General features: G+C 38.9%; 1 protein-coding gene across 1 annotated transcript; it reads right to left on the reverse strand.

The window, feature by feature from the left end:
- Positions 1–2,410: 2,410 nt before the first annotated feature.
- TUBGCP6 (tubulin gamma complex associated protein 6) lies at positions 2,411–25,414 on the reverse strand. The gene is made up of 26 exons (XM_030447429.1): positions 25,341–25,414; positions 23,822–24,627; positions 22,140–22,303; positions 20,571–20,781; positions 19,864–20,037; positions 18,753–18,874; positions 18,188–18,263; positions 17,679–17,788; positions 15,810–15,901; positions 15,569–15,708; positions 14,650–14,799; positions 13,977–14,058; positions 13,811–13,899; positions 13,534–13,649; positions 12,724–12,862; positions 12,519–12,635; positions 10,957–12,268; positions 10,323–10,375; positions 9,883–10,069; positions 9,022–9,190; positions 8,035–8,176; positions 6,772–6,966; positions 6,372–6,504; positions 5,917–6,130; positions 4,678–4,877; positions 2,411–2,883 (listed from the first exon to the last, which is right to left on the reverse strand). The coding sequence occupies exons 2-26, from the start codon at positions 24,566–24,568 to the stop codon at positions 2,792–2,794; spliced, it is 5,226 nt and encodes a 1,741-aa protein (XP_030303289.1). The 5' UTR covers positions 24,569–24,627; positions 25,341–25,414; the 3' UTR covers positions 2,411–2,791.
- Positions 25,415–26,339: the final 925 nt, after the last annotated feature.

A 26,339-nucleotide genomic window follows, 5' to 3' on the forward strand; every position in this document is an offset into this window, starting at 1 on the left:
CCAGGGCTGGCAGCGTAACACTCCCGTTCCCTAAACTGGCTCCTCCCCTGCTCTCTCCAGCTACAGCTAAAACCCGAGGTCATTCAGCTGAGCTGGCTGCAGGTCTGTCAGCATTCTACCTTTAATTAAGAGATTCCAATGCCAAGGAATGGATCAAAATTGTGATTTTAAAAGTTTCTGGATGTTTTTTAGTCCCCTGCACTCATTTTCCTGTGCAGCAGAAGCAGAGAGCTACTGCAACCATTTCTGCACCAAACTGCTCATGTAATAACAGTGAGTTGGAAAATGCACCTTAGCACACACTTCAGGTTTGTCTGGTTTGAGATTGTTCTTGGTATTTCCTAACTGCTAACCCAGCAGTCTTCTCCAAACCCAAATTAATTTTCTTTGTGCATTGTCTGGGCAGGATGGAGCAGCCTGTATGGGGCTGTGGTTTGGATTTGTAGCTAAACCAGGACTGATCACACAGCAGGGCTTTGGATACTGCTGGGCAGTGCTTGCACAGTGTCTGTCTGTCTGTCACTCAGCCCAGTCCAGGGAGGGAAGTTGGGAGGGACAGAGCTCACCTGAACCAGCCAAAGGGCTGTTCCGTGCCTATAGCATTGTGCTCAGCAATAAAAAGGAGAAGGGATGGGAACATGGAGAAAGCTTTCTTATTGCTGGTTTTTTTTTTTCCTAAAGTCTTTTGTTTGTAAGGAGGCAGGTCCTCTCTACACAACTGCAACTGAAGTTCTGACTTTGTTGTTAGATTTTTCACTAGGTACATCAAAAAGGATGAATTTGGTATAATGATCAGCATTACATAACTCAGTGTGAGGAAAAAGAGTGTGATGCAAACAAATTCCAACAGCAGCTTTTAAGCTGAACCAAAATGATAACAGAATTGTTGAGGTTAGAACAGACTATGTGGAGATCATCTGATCAGACTCCCTGAAAAAAAAAAACAAACACTACCTTTATAAATATTTGCAATCTGGAAGTACGAACATGGCAAGAGTGTTGAGGACTAAGAAAAAAATAAAGCACTTCAAATAATAATTTTTAAAGAAAAGCTATTTGTTCCATGTCAGTCGAGAGTATCTTTTACCAAGATGGAGAAAAGTATACTACAAATGCAGCAATACCAGGCTAGTTTGTAACACCATAGAAGAAAATCCTGAATTATTATACAGAGCAGTATTCATGACTTGCATTTGAGAAATCTTTTTCTTTTTAGCTACTGGTAATTCTTCTCTCATCCCAGGCGCCTCCTTTAGAAGTCAACAGAGAGAAGGCTGCTCCTCTTGTGTAATGGTACCAGAATTTAGGTGCTCTGATCACTTATTTCTCTCTTCCTGCTCTCTCCTTTTTGCTGCCTGTGTCAGAGCTGAGGGCAGGTACATGCTGTGCCCTTCCCTCCCCCAGGAGTTACATTGGCTTCAGGCACAACTTACAACTTTGTCTTTCTGCAGTCACCATGTCCTGCCACACTCCCAGATCCCAAACCCCAGCTCCCTGCTCCTTGCTCCCTGCAGAAGCTGTGGCTGCTCTCTAGTGGGCAGCAGGGCGCCAGGACAAGGCATCAGAGAAGCTTGCTCATACACAACTTGCCTTTTACATAGCTGAAGAGCAAGTCAGGTACACAAAGAGCTCCTCATCTGCCCAGGCAACAGAACAGCTCAGTCTGCAGACTACTTGCTCTTCCAGGCTCCTGTTCTGTGGAACAGAAGGAAGCTACTTAAACACAGCACAGATGGAGAAACAAGATAGATATATGTTACAGACAGGCATTGCCACCTCTTCATACTGACTTGTACAGGAGCAGAAACAATCAGGTCAACTTTACAGCTGGTATATTCAGACTGTAATGCTTAATTTCTATTTCAGAAAAAAATAAAATCATCTACATATTACCAGAAAAATGGTAATTTTCAGTATTACATAGTACTGGTAATAATATGCTAGCTGTGCCTGTACTTTTTAAAATGTGGCCACTGATCAGCCAGTGAGCTCCTGATGAATTTATCTCCATTTCATGCAACTGTCAATAGCAAATTGGAAAATGGGATGCTGCAGTTGAAAACAGTAGTTGGAATATATTTGGAATCAGAGCTTTGTTTCCTGTTAGTGGTGATGAATTTCTGTTTTAGGTGTTTCACGTATCACCACAAAATAAGGTTTATAGCTTAAATCAGGGACAAGGAAACTTAAGTTTGACACATATGATCCAGCTATACCAAAAGCTTGGATAGTCAAATACTGTATCTCCTAGCAGGTCTCCTCAGAGCAAGGTGTTTTTATCATGCCCTCTTCCATTGTGACTAAAGAGCATTGAACAAATTGCCTGTCATGTTTAGGCTGAGAATTAATACCACATCAAATCAGTATTTGTCTGTCTGAACACTTGCATCTCACACACATCTCTCAACAGTTTTAGAAAGTATCTGTTAATTTATTTCACATACTTGTATTTACACTGGAGGAAATTCACAACACTGAAAAATACATTTACACATTCACAGATATACAGTTTTGCACTCTCCTCTCTCAAGAAGAGGCACTCAGCTCTCCTACCTTTGCAATAATGACAACATCAATTCTCAGGAGATCACACAACAGGTAGAGGTGTGGTGGATGTTGAGCATCATCATTCTCTGTAAGGGGTGGTTATACTCTTCAAGCTATTAGATGGTGAGTTACTTAACTGAAGAAAAATGCCTCTTGCATGGTATTTGCATAAGCTTCTACAAATCATAAGCACATAGGTTTATCTGTTTCTGGTTTACCATGCTCTCAGTGATCTTCAGAAAGTTCAGCTATCTTTGTAGTAGTTATTGAAGTTGATCCGCAGTAGGAAGTCCTCCAAGTGTGGTTGGTATCCTCTGTTTACAAGCTTTGTTACCACTGAAAGAAAAACAGAAAATAAAATAAATTGCAGCTAAGATTAGTATTCTAAGGTCAGCCTTGGCAGTATCTGTGAATTTTAATTTTTAAAAAAAGACTAATGCAGAAATCTGAAGACAACAGAAACAAATATATATTTTTGCATAAGAAAGGTCCAGTATCTCTTTCTGGAATTACAAAGTATTTAAAATAAGATGCAAAAGAAAGTCAGTTCCAAGTGTAAGTAGTTCTACAATTGTATTATTCTAATAAGGAAATGCTTTCTTAAGTTGCTTTCATAATGTGAGGGTGTGTTCTTATCATAATTTCAACTGACCAGGAAGCATGTTTAGGTCCTCTGGTGACCTCTGTGAAAGAAGAAGTTCTTGAGAAGTGTTCTTGGGTGAAGTCCATTGTGAGAGAGAAAACCAAAGTGATTCCTGGGACAAACTCCTCAAGCTCTTATGAATAAACAAACTGACTGCTCTAAACATCCTTAATAACAAAGGGAATAAGGCAACAGAAACTCCCTAAGCTCATAAACATCCCATGCACTCATGTAAAGGGCATTGGCAAGCAGCAGTAACATGCAAGGAAGAAGGGAAAGTGTACAGTTAGATGTTAGGGCCTGAGCCAAAGCCATTGAAGTCCAGAGTGCTTTGCATTGGCTTTCAATGGATTCTGGATCAACCCACTGTGACAGAGAGCATTGTACAATACACAGTGACTGCAGGAACAAGTGTAGATGAACAAGTGGACATTTGTTTTGTAGTGCTTAAGGAAGAGGGTGTAAAGAACCAGGTCACTCAACAAATTTCCTTACGGAATGGTCTATTAATCTCTGTCCATGAAGCAACCATAGATCTCGTAGTATGGGCTTAGGTGGCTCCCAGAGGTGTTCTGACTTCCTGTAGAATTTGGAAGCAGCCATTCTAACTCATCCTGAAATAACTGTTTTTGGTTCTTTGACACCATTTTTGGACACCCTTAAAGAATAAAAAGGGCAGCTCATTTCCTCAGGAACATAATCTGACTAGAAAATATTTGAGAAAAATAGATCTACAGAAAACAGTTAGTTGCACTTTGCACTTCCTTCAGGAATTAAAAAAAATACCAAACCCCCTGAGCCACCTTTTGTACTTAGGGAAAGGATAGGTAACACTCACTAAAAACACAAGCAAGATCTGAAAGAGAAAGGGAGAGGAAAGACAGATCAACCATTCCTTCAAATCATAGGCTAAGATGACAGAAGAAATTTTATCATGTTAACAGAAAGAACATTTGTCAAATCATCTGTGCAGCTGAAAAACACTTACCTGGTGCCTGGACCTCCAGGCATTAAAGCTCCAACTAATGCTAAGAGGTTTCTGAGTTTTAGTTTGATGTGGGAATCAGAATTTTGAAATCTCCTAACAGTGGTAACACTCATCTACTACAGATATATCTAAAATTACTTCTTGGTGGTATCTGTCTCTCATTACTGTCAATAAAAAGTTCCACAACTCTAGTTCAGAGAAAAGAAAAATGTAAGCACATACAGAGAGAGATAAATACCAAATACTTATTTTGCAAATTAACCAAAATTTATGGTCAGTTTTGGGATATGTTAGATAGCTTGTGGGGACATTTTAATTGATGGATATGCAGATCTTTGCAAACCACATTAATGAAGTCTTCATTTGGGAACTACATGTCCTAACACATGCTAAGTACACACATCTTCCTACTTATACGTTATACTTCCAAAATATCTTCATAATTTTCTCAGTTGTCAATTGACTTTTGCTTCTAAATAAAATATATGCAACTTCTTACCTTTGAATAGGAAGTGGGAGTAATACTTGAAGGTGTTGTAGGACTGCTGCATCAGGCCAAAGTTGGGATGAACAGCCATTTGCTTCCCTGCATCAAAGCTCCATGACTGAGAGATCAGCTGGCTGCGGAACTTCAAGATGAGGCTGAAGATGCTGTGTATGATGTTCATCACAGGGGCTGCCTTTTCTGTCAACAGACCCCTAGCAGAACAAAAGGAACTTTAGAAATGGAGGTGACATCATTTATTGGTTGCAGGAAGAAAATAACAAAGGAATGACAATCCTTCCTATTTCCTCTTAAATTGTTTTAAAAAAGATCCACAAGACTGCAGCCAAGTGCCGTGGGGATTTAAAAAGGTGCCTAAATCTAACATATTTTGCTTGCACTTCCAAGAAACTGATTATCTGCACTGGTGTACCTGATTTCCACAATATCTGCATTTGCAAAAGAGATGACATTTAGAAACATCATTCTCTGAGTTTCCTGAAACTTTAATCTACTCATCAGCTATCCAAACAGCAGCTTTAGATAAGTTTTTTCTTACTAAAACAGAGAGAGAGAGACATGAAAGGACAGATTTCTTCATAATTCTTCCTCCCTTCACCTCCCCACTTGATTCCAGTGTTTACTCTTTAAGAAACTAAAACCCTAGCTTCACCACCCTTCTGCCTCATATAGAGAAACCAAAGGGCTTGTGATCCCTAAAAAATATCTCTTGCATTGCTCATAAATCTGCACAGAGGCAGTAGGTCAGATTTGTTTCTTTGAAGTCCAGTTCTGGACACTGCACATGTATTAAAAGGCACATACAATGCCTAGAAGCAGCATTTTACAGTTCTTGAGCTAGGTGTGCTTGTGTACACTTCCCACACTGAATGACAGAGCATTCATTTACAAAGGCTTTGACAAGGATGGGGTGCAAGAAAAGCTGTGGCAAGTGTGCCCTCAGTCTTCAAGCTAGAGCTGTTCTGAGTGGACTCAAAGCTTGCAGGGTGAACAGGAGATGGAGGCACCTCCAAGGAGTCTGGGGAAATGAAAAGGATGGGTAACTAAGGAAAAGCATCAAAGAATGGACCTCATAATGTGCCATGAAGTTTCTTTCCCCTACATAAGAACACTTTCATATGTAAAGAGTACTTAGAATGTCAGGTAGAAGTCAGTTTTGCACAAATACCTTACACTAGGCTGACAGCTCCATTAACTTAAATATTTTGAGTCAAAACAAGTATAGTAGCTTGCCTGAAGATTGCTTTGTTGAGGTATTCAGCATGTGTTCTGTGAATTTCTTCCAGGTTGCCTACAGAAGACAGTTTGTTTCCAAATTCACACCATGTCACATGAAGAATCTGATTAGCGATGTAACCTTGAATAACTTTCACAAAATGTTGCATTTCATGTTTATACAGCTGGAGCTGTCGGAACTGAACAGAATTTGATGCACAACTCACTAAAGCTGAAAGTAAAACCAGAAATATATTATCATAAGCACCCACAGGAAGTATTTAAAAACAGGACTCTTAAAGGAGTGAAGGTTTCTGTTAATAGAGTCTGTCGAAAATGCCAAGAAAGTTCCAACAAAAAAAAAACAACTGTGCTTTTTGATGCTTGACAGGACTCTTTATAAGCAATTGTCTGGCATAGTGTGCTAAAAGGAGTTTAAATAGGACATTCTCTAGTTCACTCATTATACTTACCAGTACGTTTTAAGTGAAACCACACATCCTTGAGAGTCCACACCATGTGCTTCAGCTGAAGCAAAAAGGAGAAGATCTTGTTGTATTTATTCATGCAGCTCTCAGTAATGACAATGTTCAGAGGCCAGTCAACCTAAAAGAAATAAATGAGTGCTGATTATACTACATTTTTGTGCTAGAAACTACAAGACTAATTTGGCTGCAACTATTTCAGTGACATACAAATTAACAAATGTATTTTAATAATGTACTGCAATGGTCAGGTTAAGTATATAATTTCCATTATGTAAGTTTTTTACTCTATTCTTAAAAGGTTTATTAGGAACATATTCACTCTACCATAGTTTGTAAGAACTACAGTATAACTGCAGTACTACTCTCTTTCTCAGTGCTTTCTTACCTTGTACCTTAGCTCTAAGCAACTCAGAGCATCAGGTGCATTGGGCTTGAACACTTCTGGAAGGTACTTGAGAGCAAATGACAGATTGGAAGCAAGCTGGGTGTCACCATGAAGACTGTATTGTAATGCTTTATTTAGGATAGAATTAAGAACCAGTGGATTCAGCAGTTCACCAGGTGTTTGTCCTGACCCAAGCTAGGAGATAAAAAAAAAAAATCTTAATTACAGTCTTGGCTCCTGAACACAGATGAATTAAAGCAGAATGGTGAAAACCCTGCCTTACTCCATCATTCTGACTGTAAGGTTCTCCTTCCACTGCAGGGATACATATAGATCATAACAAGCAACTTTGGAACTATTTACTGTTCATCACTATTTAATGTTCATCATTAAGGTAATCTCATACCTGTACTGATTTATTTTGACATGTTGGACTGCAGTTTGCTGCAGCTCAGGAGCTGCTGCACATCTCTACTGCAGGGAGTGCAGCCTTTAGGCTTTAGTGGGCCAGAAAGCCAGTGACAGGACTGGTACTGCCTATCTGATCCCAATCTGTCTACCTCATCAACTCAGCATCCCCAGAGGTTTACAAATAAAGCCATACATCAAGCCTAAATCCCCAGCTGGGGGTTTTAGTTGGGTCTAAAGCAGTCTTAGGATTCAGAGAAATGCATTAACTATCCTGCACCATGTATCTCCACTGGCACCAGCTATATTAACTCCTGATATCCCTCCTATCTTCCTATCTTCTCCATAAACACAGGATAAGTCAAAAAATCCTGTCTTTGACCAGAGGACCAAGCACTCACTTCAGATACTCTGCTCTGAAAGATATTTGAGGGCAGAGTAGCTATCTTGCAACACAGGCCTTTACCAATGGATTTTTCACTTTTTTCAAGATGCAAATGGGAACTGGCTTTTCCAGCCCTGTTGCAAGCAGATGGGAGGGGACAGAGCTATAGTGCAGCAGTTTTCACAGGAAAGAGTAAAATACTTTTCCTTGACTATTTATCTGCAAAATTTGAAATTATTATCCACAATGTGCCAACTGCTTTTACTCTCTCTGTTGCTGAGATTAGCAGTAGGAAATGTTATTCTCCTCCTTGGGACTCCCTGGGCACGGGCAATCTTGCTGAGCAAAGACCTTCTTTTGCTTCAGTCCCTATAATGTTAACACTATTCCCTCCTTCCCATCCAAATGAATCCTGGGATGTCAAGGTAAAGCAGACAACCCAACAATAAGGGCTAAGACAAATCAAATACCTTCTCAAACAACAGGTCACTGAGAGACTGAGCAAACTCCCCATCTTCCATTAACAAAAAATGTCTCAGTGCTTCAAAATGCTTCTCTACATTCAGTTCCACAAAGTAGTAGTCAACTATTGCTTTGTTCACAAGAGAAACACTAAGAATGAAAACAAAGAAAATGTATTATTCTTAGAAGCACTTAGCTGTGGCTACATCAGATTAATGCTCCAGTACTTAGCTCCAATATCCAATATAAGACACGATGATATTCACATAAATCAGAAAAAAACAACAAAAAAATCTTCACCTTAGTATATACCATAATGAAAACCTACCACTTCAGATAACTGGGTTTTGGACAATAATGGGGATGTGTTTTATGACTGGCTACATAATGATCTTTAGATCATGCTGCTAGGCCTGGAGTAATATGTTAGCAATAGCCTTCTGTTCTTATCTGTCACCTACACAAAGAGATTAAGAAAGAAGAACATCCAAGTTGGTAAAGCTCTGACAATGTTTACTGGGGGCAAGTCCATACTACATTTTGCAGCATAGTGTAGGTATTAAAGGTGACTTTAAATAATTTAACTTGTGTATCCAGGATAGGCTAATTCTGCCAGTACAGAATAGTTCTGGTAGACAATCTGGATTTTAAATTAGATAATTAGATATTTCTACACTGCACCAAACTTTTGAGTATAGCATACTCGAGTTAGTAAATGAAAATACAAACTTACAAGAAAGAAGACTGCAAACCAGGAAGCATTTTAACACATCTGTGATTACCTGTTTTATTATACATAGAACTACACAATTATGTTAGTATTTATAATCTAAATTTTTTCATTAGTAATGAACCATTCACTGCATCACTTCTGTTTTGAATACAAACAGAACACTGAACAGATCTATGTGCAATTCTTGACTCATAAAAGAACTAATGAAGAACATGACAGTAATCGTTACGTTATGGAATCACAATTCCTAAGAAATACTCACTGAGAGACAAGTGGAGCAGTAATAGAACGTTTCATCAGCACTGGTAGAGACAAGAGTTCACTCAGCTGTACAGCAGTTTCATCTGTTGCTGACTGTACCATAGGATCCACAGGAAAAGTGTATGATCTTGGTATCACATGATGCAAGAGATGAGAAACTGGTAGTTCTGCTAAATTTTAAAATAAATAAACATTGTAAACTATTATAGAATCATATAATGGTTTGGGTTGGAAGGGGACTTAAAGATACCTAGTTCCAACCCCCCTGCATGGGCAGGGACACCTCCCACTAGATCAGGTTGCTCAAAGCCCCATCCAAACTGCCCTTTAAACAATTCCAGGGATGGGGCATCCAAAGCTTCCCTAGGCAACCTGTTCTGTGTCTGACCACCCTCACAGTGAACATGTCTTCCTAAAGTCTAACTTTAATCTACCCTGTTCCACTTTAAAGCCATTACTCCTTGTTCTACCACTACACACCTGTGTAAAAAGTCCCTCCCCAGCTTTCTTCAGGCTCCTTTCAGATACTGGAAGGCCACTATAAGATCTCCCCAGCACATTCTCTTTTCCAGGCTGCAAAATGCCAACTCTTTCAGTCTGTCTCCAAAGGAGAGGTGCTCCAGCCCTCAAACCTAAGCAATATGACAATCTGTTTATATTAATCTCTACAAACCTCTCCAGAGTAGAAAAATCATGATGTGCCAAAATGTATGTCATCTTTCTGCCTAGAAGCAGTTTCACTACTGCAGTTCATAAGAGTGGTAAATTTACTGGTAATTCAAGTATTTTTTCTGGCACTCAGCTTTCATGCTCAAGTTTACCACATCTTCTATTGATCTCCTTTTCCAACAGTTCTACTCACACATCAAATCATAACTATCTTGATATTTTTCAATACAATACTGATCCGATAATGCTTTCAAGTAAGCTTGTTCTTTTTTCCAGGTATCTTCCTCTCCTTCCTCCTCAGTCTTGGGGGCATTACTTTCAGAAAATAGAGTTTCTTTAGGTATAGTTTCTTGAGGAGTTGCTTTTTCAGGTTCTTCATCCTAAAACAAAAAATGACAAATTTTATGAGAGATGCTGGCTTTGTCTAATCATACTTAATCTGTTCTTACAGGTGCTTCACAAGTTGTTCCATTTGAAAATAAGAGCTTTCTCACCTGTATTTTCTGACATGTAAAAATAATATGGTATTACAGTGATCATTAGAATATGATAGAAACCTTTTACCTTGACTAAGAGTGTGCTTAATCCTTTGAAAGAAAACGGTATCTTCTTGACAACTACTTTGCTTCTTACCTGTAAGCTCTGTGTGGAATCTGGAGCAGGGGCCTTGTTGACATTTGTGTCTACTGTAATCACAATTAAAGACAGAATTTACTTAGATCTGCTTAAAATATTGAGTCCACACTTCAGATCTGCTCTTGAAGTTCTTTAGAATTTCTCTAGACTGTCAAAGAAACAACCATTCCAATAACAGTCCCTCCCCACAGTACCTCTGAGGCAGCTTTGTGCATGTTTCTCTACTTGAGATCACACAAGGTACTGTTTCACAAAATCTGAAACTAGAATCTTTTTAATTTTCTATTTCCTGTATAAGAGACAAGACAGCTCAAATTCTTTCATTGAATCACAGAATACTTTGGGTTGGAAGGGACCTTAGAGGTCATCTAGTGACAACCCCCCTATCATAGGTAGGGATACCTTCCACTAGATCAGGTTGCTCCAAGCCCCATCCAACCTTGCCTGGAACACTTCCAGGGATGGGGCATCCACAGCTCACCACCCTCACAGCAAAATAATTCATTTCTCCTGAATTCTAACAGCACCCAAACAGTTATGCACGGAATTAAGTAATAAGTACCAGTTTTGAACATAAACAGTTACTTGCATAAGCTCTTAAACATATGCTGACTGAATAAACTTATTTTACCTTCTTGTTTCTCTTCCATTATATTTTCTTTTTTGTCATCTTTAACATTAGCATCAGGAAACACTGAAGCACTGTCAGATGACTGTGACTGCACTGAAGTCTTTTCCTTAACTTGTGATGTTTTTGCTTCCTTTCTGTTCCCTTCAGCAGAAGATGATTCTTCACTGTACAGAAGTGTTTGAACCGTGGAGTCAGACGAAGGACCAGAAATGGTTTTACGATGAGGTATTGGATCATCTTCTGTAGATGGGGCCCACTTCCCTATTTGGATGCTTGACTGGGATGCATGACCAAATGGGCTCCAGCGAGATTTCAAAGGCTCTGTATCTGAAACCAGTTCTCCTATTTTGATGTGTGACTGTGAAGCATGCCCATGGATATTCCAACGAGGTCGAGCTGAGACCACCTCTGACACATTTTCACCAATCTTGATATTGGCATCAGATGCATGACCATGGATGTTCCATCGAGGCCTTGTGGGAGCTACATTTGACACATACTCTCCAACCTTAATATTGGCTTCTGAAGCATGTCCATGAATGTTCCACCTAGGCCTTGAGGGCTCTACCTCTGAAGTATATTCCCCAACTTTAATATGAGCTTCAGAAACATGCCCATGAACGTTCCATCGGGGTCGAGTAGATTCAACCTCAGCAGTATAGCTGCTGATTTTTATATGGGAGTCTGAAGAGTGACCATAAGGACTTGAACGTGGCTGGTAAGTGTCCACATGAGGCACGTATTCTCCCACCCTAATGTTGGCATCAGATGCATGTCCATTAATATTCCACCGAGGCCTTCTGTACTCCACATCAAATATATTTTCTCCAACTCTAACATGTCCCTGCCAAGCTGCAGATGGCCTGAGAACTGTATTAAAATCATACTCGTTTTGCTGAGGCAATGATGCATTATCATGTCCTTCCACTGCTTCTCTGGAGACAGACTGACTGTCACTTACTTGAGGAGTCTCAGAAAGATCTGAGTTAATATTTCGAAATGCTTCATCTAGCAAAGATCCTTGAACACTACTGGCTACAGGTTGTTCATCCTCTGGCTTTGATAAGAAATCTTCTATATTCACATTGGATTCGGGCAAGGAATCAGCACTGTATAAAGGACTGCAAGCCTGCTCTGAACTCTGGAGACTGCTTTCAGATCCTGCTGCTTTGGGCTGAAAATGCTGATCAGCATGACTGTCTGTCAGCTCTGGTACAGACTGTGCTTCGTCAGTAGAAGCAGCATATTCCAATCCAGGCTCAGATTTTCTGCCAATTGTCTCATTAGAATGCAGAGGTTTCACAGATGACACCTAAAAAATAAATAATTATTACACTGTATGGCTAGTCACATAATGAAGCTACTTATTAGGGCACCACTTTAGTACATGCAAGATTTAAAAATTTCCAATTTTTCAGAGATGCTATAAATAATGTGGTAACTGCCCACCCTGCTGTTACAGTGAACCTACTGTTTAGAGAACTGAAATGAACCGTGAAATTAACTCCCTTGAGAGAAACTGGGAAAAGCAACCTTGAATTTATGTAAGCAAATAAGCTCACCTGTGAATGTGGATCTCTCACAACAGAATTTTTATCTAAAGACACCTGGCACTGTTTATAAGGAATAATATCTAATTTTCTCCTGTAGTTTCCATCTGGAAGTTTTTCAAGCATTTCCTATAAGAAAAAAGGAAAAACCAAGTATCATTAAGTTCCAAGTACCAAATTTTCTAAATTTAATTCTTTAAATCTTTTCAGAAGATACCTCAATGCGTTTCTGATCTTCTAACAGAAACTTGAGACGGGCTGTTTCCAACTTGTGTCGCTGGATTTTCCATAATGCTCTCTGCTCTCTACGGGCTGCATCATCAGAAAGTTTGCTATAATGGTCAATTAATTCTTGCCTAAAGGTAAAAATAAAGCTAAGTTACAGATTGTCACACACTGCCTTTCATTGTCCCTTCTAAAGAGGAACAACTTTTGCATTTCAGAACTGAGAAGTAGCTTTTTTAAAAGCAGAAGCCAGAGCCCTCAATCACAGAGAATAAACAAGTGGAGAAAACAGGACTGTATTCTTAGTCAATGCGTGTTGCTAGAACTGTCCTTATGAGGTCACTCATTTGTCCTAAGTATTTTTAGATATAACAGAATTAAGTGAAATACAACTAGATGCTCAACAAGAGCAGTTCAAATAATTATGAATCTAACTCCTCCATCTGCTTTTTACTTCTGCTTTGACATACGTGACCAATTCTGCTGCAGGCTCAGCTTTTGATTGTAAGATGTAGTTAACGTTTTTTCCTGAAATTCTGATCATAACAAAAACCAGACTGGATAGGCATTGCACAAATCTGGGTTCCAGATTTCTGAGCCACTAACCATTTCTAAATCACAAAATTTTTCACAAGACTGCCCAAACCCCTTGCATCTATCTTTTAACTGCAAACATTACCCTTGTAAGGCAATGTCTGGGAACTTCCTATACTGTAGATTTTAATACACAGTAATTTTTCTTGAGGTCTTTAGGGTGGTTTTGGAGTATCTAAGGTTTGGGAGACAACTCAGATACATTTACCTTGCCTTTTTCTCCAGTTCTTCCTCTAGAGCTTTCAGTCTTTTTTCTCTCTCTCTGAGCTCTCGGGCATAGCTGAAATCATCATCAATCTCCTCTTGCTTTATTGCAAGGCGACGCTGCATAAATATTTAACATTTTAAAAGCCATCCTCAATACAAGCTGTAAAGCACACATCTGCAAAGGTTCTTATTTGTAACCCATGAGCTATTCATTCAACTGCAGTACAATAAATCAAGATGTCTTTTTAGTTATTTGCTTAAGAAATACACATAAATACCTCTTGGTCTTTTGCAAATTGCTCTTTCAGTTTCTGAAACTGTTCCCGTTTCTTTGCATCCAAAGCCATTCGTTCTGACATTTGTTGATCTGTATGACAATAAAGATACCCTTAGTTCACATTAACCAACACACTAGAAAGCACATGAAACACCACTGCCACTTACCATTAATAGCTTTTAGCACTTTGCTAGCAGTTTCTCGAGCATGAACAATTAATTCTTGTTTGGCTATTTCCATGCGCAAATCCTACAAAAACACCCAACAAACAAACAAAAATATAGGTAAGAGGTTTTTCTGTGATTTTAGACTTGACAATATGCTGTTACAAGGACAGGTGTACACTTTATAATTGCTACTAATCTATTCTTCCAGTACAGACATATAAATAAAGCAATTAATTAAATACAAAGTCTAAGAACTCAAGACCTCACAAGGAACCAAATATATTTGATGTATGCACTACACTGATGGCATCTGAAAGACAGAAGTCTCTGTAGAACTGTAAGAGTTTCAAGAAAACAATTAGCTATGCAAATTACAAAGACTTGTGACATTCGTTAATCAGAATCTAGCAATCTTTTCAGTAGGAGGGCAAATCTGCTGCTGTAAAGAACCAAGAAGTCTAGAAGTTATTTAATATATGAAAATGCTAACAAATACACCACCTGTACTTCTAAACTTTCTATGAGATACATTTATTTGCTGTGATAAAAATTCAAACAGCGATTCAAACACCAATGAAAAAATCCTGACTGTGAAGACCAATTCTTTTGGAGTTGTAACTAAAATTAAAAAAACATTCCTAACAATAAGGTCTTTATTCTTTTATTCATTTACCTTTTCTTCCTTGCTTATGGAACTATACCGGGCAATTCTTTCCATTCGGCCAACATACACTGCACAATCTCTCTCTATTTCTTTCAGCTCCTCAAGTGAAAAAATAACTGAAATCCGGGGAACAGGTATATCTGACCAACATATATAATGCTGAAAACCAAGAAAATTCATTTTAAATACATTTTTAAAATTGTGAAATGTTAGATTATGAACTCCCATTATATATTCTTCTTAATTTAGCAATGCTTCAAGATATTGAAAACAGTCTCCACCCACTGAATTGGACAGGAATCTAAAATCTGATACATATATTTATATTAGTCATGTTCTAAATGCCTGAAATTTTGCTTTTTTGAATATCCAGCTTAACTGACTCAGCTCTGAATGCAACTTTCCTATCAGAAGTTAGGTTTTGTTCACTTACATTCCCCACAGATCTCTACTTAATAGGAACTGTCTGGAACATAACTAACACACACCTACAGGAGGGAGCTCTACACAAGACACAGCTCTCAAAAATACAATAGCTATGAAGGATGGAGTCAGGGTTACCTGAGGCATCTTTAAACCAAAAAATTATGTAGTGTGAGTTATGTGAGAAAATGGAAGGCACTTGCTTGGAAGCTTATAACATTTCTGATTTCAATGCAAAGGAAAAGAAGAAATAGAGCATGTACATTGGATATGATAAATTTGATGCTGTTAAAAATTTATGTTTCTGCAGCATGGTGTTACCAAGCACAATGGACCATCAGCTCACATGTGTCAGAGAGCAAGTTGTTGCCTTTCATCAATCAACATCCTACTCATGCAATATTAATTCTCAATAAAGCAGCAAACTTGCTAAAAACCTGGAAACTTGCTCTAAAGAGACATGGTTTTCTCAATGTAACAGGAAAGGAACTAAACCAAAACTTACCCTAGGACAGCATAATTTCAGCAAGTTTATGGTTTTCCCACATATGTATACATCATTAGCAATATGTTTAAGAAACACAGGGACACAATCTTCTACTTCTTTGGAAATCAAAACATAACCATGAGTCCAGTAATGTTTATCTACGTATCAAATAAAAAGATGAAAATTAAAAAGTATTTTTAATTATTTAACTGACAGCACAAATTATATAAATTATAAATGCTCCATATATATACTGTACCTCTGAAACAAAGATAATCCTCATTCACTTGGATCATAAATTCTCCATAAACATCTCTGAATACACCACTGTATACCCAATCATAGATGAATCTAAAAAAACCCACAATTGTACAATAATGAAAATCAATCCTCTTGCTTTCTCAACTTTATTATAACCAAAAAGTAAGTATATTCTTTAAAACATCAAAACACACAAGATACAGACAGGATAAAACCCTGCAATTAAGTGCTGTCACACTGACATTTAAAGATACATACAGGATTGTGTCTCTGCATTTTTCTTCACAGAAACCATCTTTATATGTAACATTTCAGGGATACTTAGTTAAAAAGGATTACTGGCTTAACTAAAACAATCTTTTATGTCTGTATTTTAATTTACTCAGTATATATTAAAAACCTCTAGAAATCTTTGCAGCACATCAAAAGCAGAGGGAGAGATAACCAGGAAGGTAACTTTAGCAAAGAGAAAGTGATAAGGTATTAAAAAAAGTTGCAATGCAAAGCACTTTTTCCCCAGATTTAGAGACTTTTTAATATACATGAGACAATGAGATCTATTATTTAGAATACTTGTTCGTGCTTTTTCATATTTCTGTGTGAAACCAAACTTTTGAAGAAATAAAAAACCACAAGCAGTTGAAGCTGTAGATAAAAAGGTGCAGAGCACCTTGAAGCTAATCTTGTCTTTTGCCACTAGTTTCAAAACTAACATTTATTTCTAGACATTGGCTTAGAGTAACAAACAGGAAACACTCAGCATGGGAACCAGAGCACAATTTTAAGGCTGTGAGCAAAAAGCTAAGAACTTCTGATGTGTTAAAATGGCTATTTCTATGATTTAGTTTAGGCAAAAACTTCTATTATTTAATTTCTTTCAGGTTAAGAAATTATTGGGTAACACTTTCTACAGATACTGAAAGCTTCCTTCCATAGCAGCCATGATCGTGTATGATTGATGATTCAGTAGAGATCTGCAACAAATTTAGGAGTAAATGCTGGAAGTATTTCATACTAGTAAGTTCACTTCCATATTTTCTAGGTTCCTTGGGAGGTCATGACATCCTCCCCTTGGAATTTCAGAAATCTGGCCACCTTCTTGTAGGTGGTAGCTGTGAAGATATTTCAATGAGTCTTCTGGTAAATCTGAAGTTAAATTTCTCCAACGAACATTTTATGTAGATGGGAAGAAAAACTGAAACAGTGGGCATGAGAGGAATCTCAAATTTAGAGCATTTTGACAGATTTTGGTTTTCTCTTTCTAGTATTTTACATCTATTAAGTATCACTGTAAACTGATTATGGACTACAGCTGTAATCCCTATAAAAAGCTATTTTCAAAACTTTAGCATCTCTTCAGAAGTTTATAAACTAACAATTTCTAAGTTGATGTGCACTGCTTAACAATACTGTTGCAATCCAAATAACTCTACTTCCTACTGTTAGTTAGTTACCACGACTTAATAAATTACAGATTTAGTTTTTTTAGGTTTTGCTTACTAAAAAGCCTTCAAGAAAAAGACAGCAGAAATAAGCATGAATTTTCTATTGTGTGCAACACCAAGAGAAGCATGTTAGTTGCCAGTTACAGGATTTAACTGCAAGTGTAAGAAGAAAAAAAAAAAGTTCATCTGAGTCTTACATTCCAGTAATAATTTCCAGGACCAGCAGCAAGAAAGGAATCTTATTTATATACATTTTATTTACAAATCTAGTCACACATAAAACCCATGTGTTCTTAGTGGGCTTGAAAAGAGATGGAAAGAAGTATTCAGTAAAATTAATTGCTTTTAATGTGTATTTTGCAGATACAGCCACAGCTTGTGTTTTCTTAAACTGTATTATGCAGAGAACAGCATGGACACACCTTGTGTATGGTTCACAACTTGTCTTCAACAAAGACAGAAGAACTGGATAATGCTCATTGCTACAGTTGTTGAGAGCCTCTTTGTACAGATATGAAAGCAATTTAACACCCTAAAAAAATTGAAAAAAATTCTAACATTAGGCAACAAACTCCATTACCACTTTAATTATAAAGACTCATAAATACACAGTTTTACATGTTCCACTTCCTCCAGCTATCTGTAGTTAAGATAATTTTATCTGACCAAATATCTCCTTTAGAACGAAACAAAATGCACTCTAAGGCTTTCTGGGGGGTCCTTTGTTTACTTTAGGAATTGAAAACACAGGATAAAATTCCAGATTCTGAAGTATCTGCAAAAAGGATCATGGCATTCTAACTGAAGGTCTAAGGTCACATCTTTGGCAGCAGAGACCAGCACTGCAAATTTTATGTAAAATCCTATCTAAACTCGAAGAATTTTAACACTGTAACCCAAACCAACATAAAAGCATCAAATAAATTATCACCGTAGGAAATGAATCATCAGCTCCACCACTGATCCCCAGCACTGTTGTTCCTATGCCACAAAGTTCAGCTAAATACCTAGAAAACAATATTAAAATACCTGTAAAAAATCCAACTGGAAGTCTATGAGATCACAGTGAAGAACTTTGCTGAAGCTGAGTATCACGAGTCAATCCTACTCTATGTGTTGAATGATAACCAGGATTACAAAGAAACTGAATATAAAGACCTTATATTTTTGCCCTAGAATCTTCTGAGTATAAAGAAATCTTTGTTAAGTTAGATGAAAAATACTGAAAGACTATGTAAGAATGGCTGTGTAATACTGTCTCTTCTCTCATCTGTCATCTCTCATCACAGAATGACAGAATGGTTTGGGTTGGAAGAGACCTTAAAGATCATTTAGTTCCAACCCTGCTGCATGGGCAGGACCACCTCCCACTAGACCAGGTTGCTCAAAGCCCTGTCCAACTTGGCCTTAACGTACATGAAGAAACAGATTTTAAGAAACAGACTGTTATGTTTTTCTGCTACAGAAAGCTTAAATATTTAATATTATTCTCTTACCTCAACTGACGACCTAATTTTCTGAAGAGAAAGCTGATTGTTAGAAGACTTAAAGTAGGAGGTGTTGACAAAACACAGGCTCGGTAATACTGAAGATACTTTCTCAGCCCACTTGTGAATGCCTAATATCAAGAGAAAATGTTTAAGTCTTACTCTCAAAGCTGTTCATAGTCTATCTATGTCTCATCTCAGTTGCAGCAGCATGAAAACAAATCTTTTCCTAAAGTAATTTGCATATGCAGGTAAGAGAGACTTGTATACCAAAGCCAGGGGAAAGTGAGAGTCCATGCAGCTTCAAATTAGGCAGATGATTCCTCTACACATTTTATACATCTGTCTGGGGTTAGAGCAGTGGTAATGAAATGAGGCACACAGTGCCCACACACAGTATAATAGAGCACCTTGGCTGAATTACCCTTTGATGAGCTCCTTGTCCTCTAACAGCTATAATGTGACCCTAGAGAAACCTGAATCCTTACTTTCATGCCTAAATTAGATACTGGAAAAAACCTCACCTAGAGCTTTTTTTAACTAGAGAAGGAGACTGACCTTCTTATTAAGTTTCTATTAACTTTGCTGTTAATCACATATTCAGAAGGAATACATTTTCATAAACAATCCTAACTTAATTCTACGTGTTAGAAAGAACTGAAATCACCTGATGCCACACAGTGTACATACAGTTTAGCATAATACACAGAGGACTGAGAAGGAAAATTTGCATTCAATTCTGACCTGAGGAAAAGTAACTAAAGCTATTGAGCATATTTTTCTATTTAAGTCTAGTTCTTGCATTTTGATTTTAATATATCTTAATGTGTAAATATGTAATGTTTTAAAACATCTAAAAATTATATTCCTTTAGTTCTCAACAACAATGTGACTGGACAAATCACACACCAGGTAATGAAGACCTTTTAACATGTGTTTCAGTGCAAGCAAGCACTAAGCACATAGAGCTGTGACTTACATACAGTGGCACTGCTCACTGCCAACCTGGGTTTAGCATGGTGCTTCAAATGCTTTGCAGAATGCAGAAATTCCAGCTTTATACAAAACCAGTTAGATAACTGGCACATTAAATCTTGATTGTGTAATCCAACTGTTATACCTGAAACACAAGTCCTTTGCTGTATGAAGAATCTAAAACTGGCTGAAGAGAAAAACGACTTAGTCGTGTGTAATAGGTTCCATACTCAGCAACTTCTGAGAGCAGGTTGTGCATTGTCTCTGGTGAAGTTCCAGATACATATACCCCTTCCTTTATCACAAATGTCTGAGCAGCCTAAGAGGATATAGGGAAGAAAGAAAAGGCTGATTAAAATATTTCTTAGCTGTGTTCTAATTTAAATTAGCAAATATTTACACACAAAAATTTACACACAAAAATAAAAGCAGACAATATTTTCAGTTTAGGTACTCTGGTGATTGAGACTATATAGGCAGGATGGTGAGATAAATACATTCGATTGGAGCAAAATTTCAGGAGTATGAATGGCATTTTCTAATATACAGAATAAGACTCATTATCTAATTCCTTAATAAAAATCCAATCTACAGAACTATTTACATATCTATTTTCACATATCCATAAACCTATTTTCACTACACTAGAGAACTACAAATAATCTTTGCCTATTGCAATTACATTGTTATTGCAACATAGTAATACTGCCTTATTGCCATTAGGTCACATACAACTTCTTAACAGCATCCACAACTACAAGATCTCGAGAGAAATAAATATATCATAGAGGAAATCTATGCAAAGAAAAAAAGGAGATGCAACTAAGAAGTAGAGTTAAAAATCTTCCATACCTGATTGAGTGAAAATGTACTGGATACCACACCAATGAGGACATTCAAGACATCCTTAACCAGTTCAGGTTCTTTCATTAGCACAAGCTGTGGAAGCTGAATTACAGTATTACTGAACAGCTGCAATTCTCCTTCTCGAAGTCTGTAAAATTTGTCAAAAGCTTCTCTCCCAGCTTCAGTAAGATATGGTTCCTCTTTTTTACCAGGTGGGCTGTGTTAGAGTAAACCAAACATTACAAGATGACTATATGAAAACAAGGAAATATATCTCATAAGGAAAAAAAGGCATTTCAGAGTTTTATACAGCTAGAATTGACCAAAGGAAAAGCTACTCAAAATACAGTACATTTTCAAGGGAATGTGCAGTCGGTCAATACACTGTAGTCCAGCCTCAGCACAATGAAGACACAGGCAGGTAATCTGAACACCACTTCAGAGGCAGAAACCTTACGTAGAACTCCCAGCTTCTTTTGTGACCTTCCCTGATGCAGTTTTCACATTAGGAAAATAAGATCAACATATATCAGATTTCCAGGGTCCATATAATACAATATTCAAATATGTTAAAAGAACAATATGCTCAAAATACTAAATGACTCATTCCCAGTGAGAATTACTATCCTCTCCAAAACAATTTCTTCTTCCAATTCTTCAAAAAATTCCGAGTTCTAGTAGTATGTATTACATGACAGCTGTCAGGCACACGGTTTATATTTGACCCTCAGTTCTTTACAGTCTAAATGGTAATGAGAAAAATTGTCTTGTACTAGGAACAAAGCTAGAGTGTGCTACAGTGGCTCTGAAAAATCTGATGAGGGAACTTCTGGATTTCTGAGCTTCTCAGGTTCAGAACTGAAAAAACCCACTGTGTAACACTGCAACAGACAAGCTACTAGATTATCACTAAGCATTACAGAAAACATACAGAGAAAAGTTTCTCTCAAGAATCAGGCACACCAACATCCATCAGGAATGTAAGGAAGACACCTGCTGTACCTGCCTTTTATTTTCTTCCACTTTTGGGAAGCTAGGAAGCTTTGACAGAGCTATGTAGAGCCTTCTCTCAGGACATACATCATCTGCTCAACATCCAAAAGAACTAAAAGATACACCATCAGGAAATCTGCTCTAATTTCTGGTTTGGCTACAGACAGGGAAGAAGAGTACAATACAGTACAGTACTGGGATATATGGATTTAATTATTTTAGTGTTCTACTACTACCACTATCTCTTTTGAAAATGCAAATACAGAATCATTCTAGACTGAGATAAATAGCACAGTGCATAAGAACAGGAAGTTCTTAAGTTTCCATAATCCCTTCAGTGTTTTTGACAAAGATGATTTTGTTTTACCTCTTCCTATGAAACAGCTGCAATCTAACAACTAGTTTGTTGAATATATACGACCATTATTATATCTCAATCATTAATGCAGTATATTGAATTCTAGGAATTAAATATGTATATTTCACTATTTGTACTGAGGTCATTTGGAACTAAGATGAAATGCACCTCCATACATTTGCATATGATGCACACTATGTTTGCCAGTAACACCAGACACTTACTACCCAATTCTTTCCCAACACCTTCGCTTGCTGGGTCCGTAGGTAAGCACTGCATCCCACAGGTCCATGTCTGGAGTCATGCTTGGCTCTGACTGAGAATCAGGAGTCAGATTGGATGCTGATTGGAACCCCTCATCTTCTGACTGGTCTATACTTTGTGGAACCTGTCAGAGAGAGTTCAAATGTTATTCATGAAAATATTTTACTGAAGAAACACATGTGAATAAAGAAGATATTCTGCTACCATTTGTGATCAAGTAACTCTACATGACTCAACCTGTGTTATCCACTTTCCCTTCATATCTATTTTATAAAGTTCTTCCTGTCAGCACTTTTTTTATTTGGTAAGTCTCTATAGATATTAACACCTATATATAGAACAACAATCATCATCAAAATATACTCAATTTGTCAGTGTTAAACTTGAAACTTACTCCTTTGGTAAGCATACAGTTCTACAAATAAAAGAATCTGAGGTCTAGACATTCAACATTATGTAACACTAATAAAACCATACTGCTCAATATTTCATTTGGGAAAACGATCCAGGTGTTTAATTCTTCAAATTTTTAAACATTTTGCTAATTTGTTCCTTTATGTTTATTCATGTGCAGAAAACCAGCAGATGTACAAACAGTGCATATGACAAATCCCCAACTCCCACTCAACAGGGGTGGTAAGGGCAGAATACTACTTAACTTTAGTTAAAGACAATCAACTACATAAAAAGCAGAATGTTCTTCAAGAAAATCTAAATTTTCCAGCCTGATGGGAAGAGTACAGCACTTACTCAAAAAAGTTCTGCCTCCTCTAAGTTATGACTTACATCCATATGCACATATTGAATGGCACAAGGCTTTTCCTTTTTACTGTGTCTGCCTTCAAGCTTCAATTAAAACCCAAAGATAAGGGAGCTGCAAGAGCTATCCATATGCTAAGTAGAAGGAACAAAATGGGGATTAAAAATACAGAAGCATAAAATACCTACCTACACACAGTAAGAATGAGAAAAAAACCCCAATTAATTTGCCCAGCACCTCTGTGAGAGCTAGACATTGTATCAAAATGAAAGAGAATCAACAGCAAATGGGGGGCAAAAAGATCCAGTAGAAACTGCACACACTGAAAAGGCAAAAAGATAGTGGGAACTAGGAGGTTCAATGAAATATAATAACTGAAAAAAATAAAATGTCTTAAGATATAATAACCCAAGAAGAAAAGACAAGTTAGGTATTGTAATCGGAACAGCAAAACACACACCTTCAGACAGGAAGCTTATACAGTTAGGCTGAAATATGATAAGCAAGCAACAATGCAAAGGAGTTCAATACACAAAGCAGGCATCAGGCATAAATGCAAGCAAAAGATTATCAGGGTAGGGAAGGCACAGATATAGTTGAGGCACAACTTCATAAAGCCTATGGACACATGATGCTTTTTTGCAGAGTAATAGGACACAACCAAGATGTTTGTTATCATACATATCTGCATCCAAAAAGCTTATCTAGTTCTCAGCAAAGAAAACAATCCCTGCTTCATCTTGAATTCCAACGCTGCATGCTTCTATCACAAGTTAAACAACTACCTGTATTTTGAACTATAGTTTCAATTGCAACTATATCAAAAGTATGCACATTGGAAGCATGCATACACTCTTAAGTTGAAAACAAATCATATCATACTTTGATTGCAAGTCCAGACAAGTCTGCATTGTCAGGCACTGGTGGCAAATCCAGCTTGATGTCCATATCATACGTACGGCTATGGACAAGAGCACCAAAGAGTGAGACCCGTGTGTCCTTCTCAAACCTGTCACCAGCTGGGTAGCTCTGTGAGAACAACCCTATGGCAGGGAGCCCAGTGCCAGGGGCAGCCTCCATTATCTGAAGTGTCTTTTGAATTGTGTCGTTGAACTGACATTCCTCATTTGTTATTAGGGATTGTATATCAGCTTCAAATACGCTCACATCGTAATAATCATAACCCTGATACTTTACATTTCTCCCAACGTATTTGTTGTTCAGAAAATAGTCCTTTTTTTGGGGTACAAGCTGAGGAGGACCTGTACCAGCAAGATGTACCAAGAGATCCAAGACAGAATTCACTTCAGTAAATGGTAAGCATTCAGCTGTTTCCAGTTCCTCCACAAGATTCTCCAGTCTGTCTGCCTGGGCACCTAGGCCTCCAACTCTCAAGTTGAAAGACAGCATCAAAATTTTGTTTTTCACTGGAAGCCTGGAAATGTTTGATTGCAGCTTACGAGCCTCATCTTGAAAAAGGTTTATAAATAGGGCATTATAAGCAACCCTTTTCAGATTTTGCTTAGCCCTTCTCTTGCTGGTCTTCTGCCTGCCCAGATGGACTTTCCATGGTAAACCGGTCAAGTGTGCTTCACACAAATCACTGAACAGCTGCGTAATGCTCTCCATCTCAAATCAATTGTCAGGTTACAGCAGTTACAGGCTGGGTCTTGGTTTCATGCAAAGACCTGAAAAATATAATTAAACGAAAAAAAAAAACCCACTTGTAACATCGATAAATTGATGAGTATGCTTTAACTTAGACTAAGACTGAGACAGCCCAAATTGAGAGTCGTGACCCAGCACATATTTGGGACACGAGCTATAAAAATAACTTTGATCAGGGATGGTGGTGCAAGCTTTATTCCAGATGCCCGATTTGCTCAGCGGACTGAAACACAACAGAGAAGACTTTCCTGATGTAATACAGGATTCATGTGAGAACACCTCCAAAGGCTTTACCACTCCAGCCTCCCTCAGGAGACCCCGGCCGCCTCCTCCCCCCCTCCCGCGCTGCGCCCTCAGCAGAAGCGGAGGAGCCACAGGGAGCGCGGGTGAGACGCGGGCATCAGGGTGCGGGTGCTGACGGTGCCGGGCGCTCAGGGCTGGCCTGCACGACACCCGCCATCCCCGAAAGGTGCGGGAGGTGCCAGCAGCTCCCCTGAGGCGCTCCCGGCGGGGTCTCGCCCTGAGGACGAGCCAGGCCCAGCCCTTTCCCGAGAGGCGGGCGCCAGCCGCCACCTCACCCCCAGCCCGGCTGCGCTGACAGCACCAGCACCCTCCCCCGCCAAACTCCGCGGGGCTCCGCTGCCACCCCCGTCCCCTTCCCCGCTCCTCCTGCCTCCTGCCCAGGGGGTCCCGCCCCACAGCACCCCACCGCTCCCCGCAGCCCCCGCCGTATCTGGGGCGGCTCCGCGGGGCGGGCGGAACCGGGACGCCGCGGCCCCCGCTTCTTTCCTCCCTCCCTCCCTCTGCGCGGGCTCCGCGCTCGGCGCCGACAACGTCACCCGAGCGCGACGGGCAGAGGCGGCGGCACGGCGGGCAGCTCCGCTCCCGCTACCGGGAAGGAGCGCGGGGCTGAGCGGCTCCCGGCGCTGCACGGGGAATGGCGGGAGAGGGAGGGGTAGCGGTGCCCGCCTGCTGCCGGGGGCAGGAGGCACCGGAGCCCTCACAGCCGCGCTGCGGTAACTGCCGTGGCGAGGGGCAGGAGCGTGGCCGCACCTCAGGGCCGGCCTCACCCTAGAGGGGTTCAAGACCCGGTAGGTAAAACGCGGGTTGAACGGACCACGATTTTTAAGCTCTTTGTGCGGGGTTTGCCCGCGCCGTTGTCACGCGATTTACGGTACCGGGCTGTGGCCGGAACGGAGCCAACCGCGACTGCACTGCGCCCCAGCGCACAGAACGCAACTGCAGTCATTTGGCAGTATTTGCGAACTCATTCTAAGAAAATAAAACATTTTTTTCTCTCATAATTCATGTTTTAATAAACTTTATTAAGGTCTTAGAAAATTCCATATAAAAATATTTTTATTCGGAGAGTTGCTGTGGAAATGCAGCTGAATGAAGGCAGGGAGAAGGGAGAGTGTGTCCCTTCCCTGCCAGGATTTTCCTGACTTCTAGCAGAAAAACCAAGTTGATGTGTCTGGGATAAAAACATACTGGAAAAAAGCCAAACATATTCAACTTTCTGTGTTTGTTTTGTTGCAAAATTTGATTTTCTGTTAGATTTATGACATTTTACTTGTTGCTCTTTTTAAGTATTTGTATGAAAACCATTAAATAGAAATGAAAAGTGTCTTACTGTGCTTGCTGTAGGGCAAATAACATTAATTTCAAATCTGGTTACAGGATCTAAAGCCTGGAAACAATATCTGAGAAAGCTTTTTCCTTGAAAATTCTT

The sequence above is a fragment of the Calypte anna genome, chromosome 1 (genome assembly GCF_003957555.1).
Source record: "Calypte anna isolate BGI_N300 chromosome 1, bCalAnn1_v1.p, whole genome shotgun sequence".
Taxonomy (NCBI): Eukaryota; Metazoa; Chordata; class Aves; order Apodiformes; family Trochilidae; genus Calypte; species Calypte anna.